This window comes from Oryzias melastigma, unplaced genomic scaffold (genome assembly GCF_002922805.2).
Source record: "Oryzias melastigma strain HK-1 unplaced genomic scaffold, ASM292280v2 sc03979, whole genome shotgun sequence".
Lineage (NCBI taxonomy): Eukaryota > Metazoa > Chordata > Actinopteri > Beloniformes > Adrianichthyidae > Oryzias > Oryzias melastigma.
This window is the reverse complement of record NW_023420547.1, coordinates 1-1,617: the sequence shown is the minus strand read 5'-3', so window position 1 is coordinate 1,617 and position 1,617 is coordinate 1. Positions and strand designations below refer to the sequence as shown.

The following is a 1,617-nucleotide window of genomic DNA, read 5'->3' as shown; positions in this document are numbered from 1 at the left end:
AAACAAGAAGGGAGCAGCTCAGTCTGATCATCGAGTCCTGCAAGAACTGTCCAAACATCTTTTATAGAGTTCTATTTCCATTTAATACTCTTAGACCTTTAGACGATGAGATTACTAAAATTATCTGCTGCAACTAGATTCTCTGCTAAAAAAAAGCTAAAGGTGGAGCAGAACTTTTCAGTGAATCATCACCTGAGGCCGTGGTCTTCTGCGCCGCTGAGCGGGCTCAGCTGCAGACCAAACCTCCTTTGATGATCTCACGCGAGTCGAGTTATAAAAGACAAAGTAATCAACCAAACACATGAGAGCAGCTGTAGTCCTGCAGAAAGGAAAGCGTCTACAGGATTCTGTTGGTGAAGCTTTATTGACACTAGTTTGACAGAGTCATGTGATTTGCCGAAAGGCTCTTTTCTCCACGTATTTGACCTTGAGTCTCCTCTTGAACCTGAAAGGAAGCAGAAGAACAGGTCAGCTGGCAGACATGGACCCACACAGTAGTGAGGACTTCAGGCGGATGGCCTTACTTGGCCCGTTCTCTGGGTTCAATGAGGTTCCTCTTCTGCAGACTCTTGAAGCGGTCCTTGAGAATGCTGCCCTCTGGCTGCAAAAACACCACATTACAAGAAGTGAGCGAGGACAACAAATCTACTCACCCAGGTGATCTACTGTCTACATGTAATCCCATTCAAACCTATCACAGGTCTAGACCTATCAGAGAGGACCTCACAATGTAATGAAAGTTAGCTGGAAGGAAAGTGGGTCATCAGAGATGAGGCTTAAATGGGAGCAACAACCACATTTCACTGAATCCTGATGAGCTCAGAGGCTTCATGGAGGCTGAAGACGTACCTTGAGTTGCCTCAGGGATGCAGCCAGCTCATCGCTCAGCTGGACCTCCAGGTCCTGGGCCTGGAACCTGTAAGGAGAACCAGACATCTCACTTCCATGTACCAACAGCTCTGCAGAAACAACAGGAAAATGAAGATCACCTAACTGATTCCATCATGACCACATGACTGCTCTGATGACTATCACACAAAATAAAAGCCTCAGTTTCTAATCTGAAGAGATTTGAAGCACTTTAATGAGAATGTTTTGACTCAGTTTTTATTTCTGAATAATAATAATAATAATAATGATAAAAGACCGTTTTTTTTTTTTGTGTTTTTCCAGAAGTTTGATCCAGCTGGATTTCAGGTGTTCAGCTATGGAATCTGCTCTCAGGTGTCTGTCAGCAGCGGCCAGGACTTTCGGAGTCAACGGCAGAGTTTCCTGTAATTTTAGAAAACACCGGTCCTCGTTCTACAGAAATCCTGTCGTTTCCCATCCCAGAATAAAACAATGATGGATTGGTTTCCTCGCTGCTGTTGGATTTCTAATAGCAGACGGTTCTGTTCCGCTCCTTGTTGCAGCCGTCTAATCAACGCTCATCTTCTGCCTTATTTATTAAATGAAAAGATCACCTTTGTCCAAAATTACAAATAAATGCCATATTCTCTCGTTAGTTCAATAAAATTTCAATCATAGAATATTCAAGCAAGCTGAAGCACATTTTAGACATAGTTTTACTTGACTGATCTCACAGCTGCATGGCAGGACGCCATTCCAAAGGGTTAA

At 43.4% G+C, this 1,617-nt stretch overlaps 1 protein-coding gene across 1 annotated transcript; it reads right to left on the bottom strand.

Annotated features, from left to right (window-relative positions):
* Window positions 1-345: 345 nt before the first annotated feature.
* LOC112138817 (ribosome biogenesis protein NOP53-like) lies at window positions 346-1,004 on the bottom strand. The gene is made up of 3 exons (XM_024261463.2): window positions 850-1,004; window positions 525-601; window positions 346-445 (listed from the first exon to the last, which is right to left on the bottom strand). The coding sequence occupies exons 1-3, from the start codon at window positions 934-936 to the stop codon at window positions 385-387; spliced, it is 225 nt and encodes a 74-aa protein (XP_024117231.1). The 5' UTR covers window positions 937-1,004; the 3' UTR covers window positions 346-384.
* Between the last annotated feature and the right edge of the window lie 613 nt (window positions 1,005-1,617).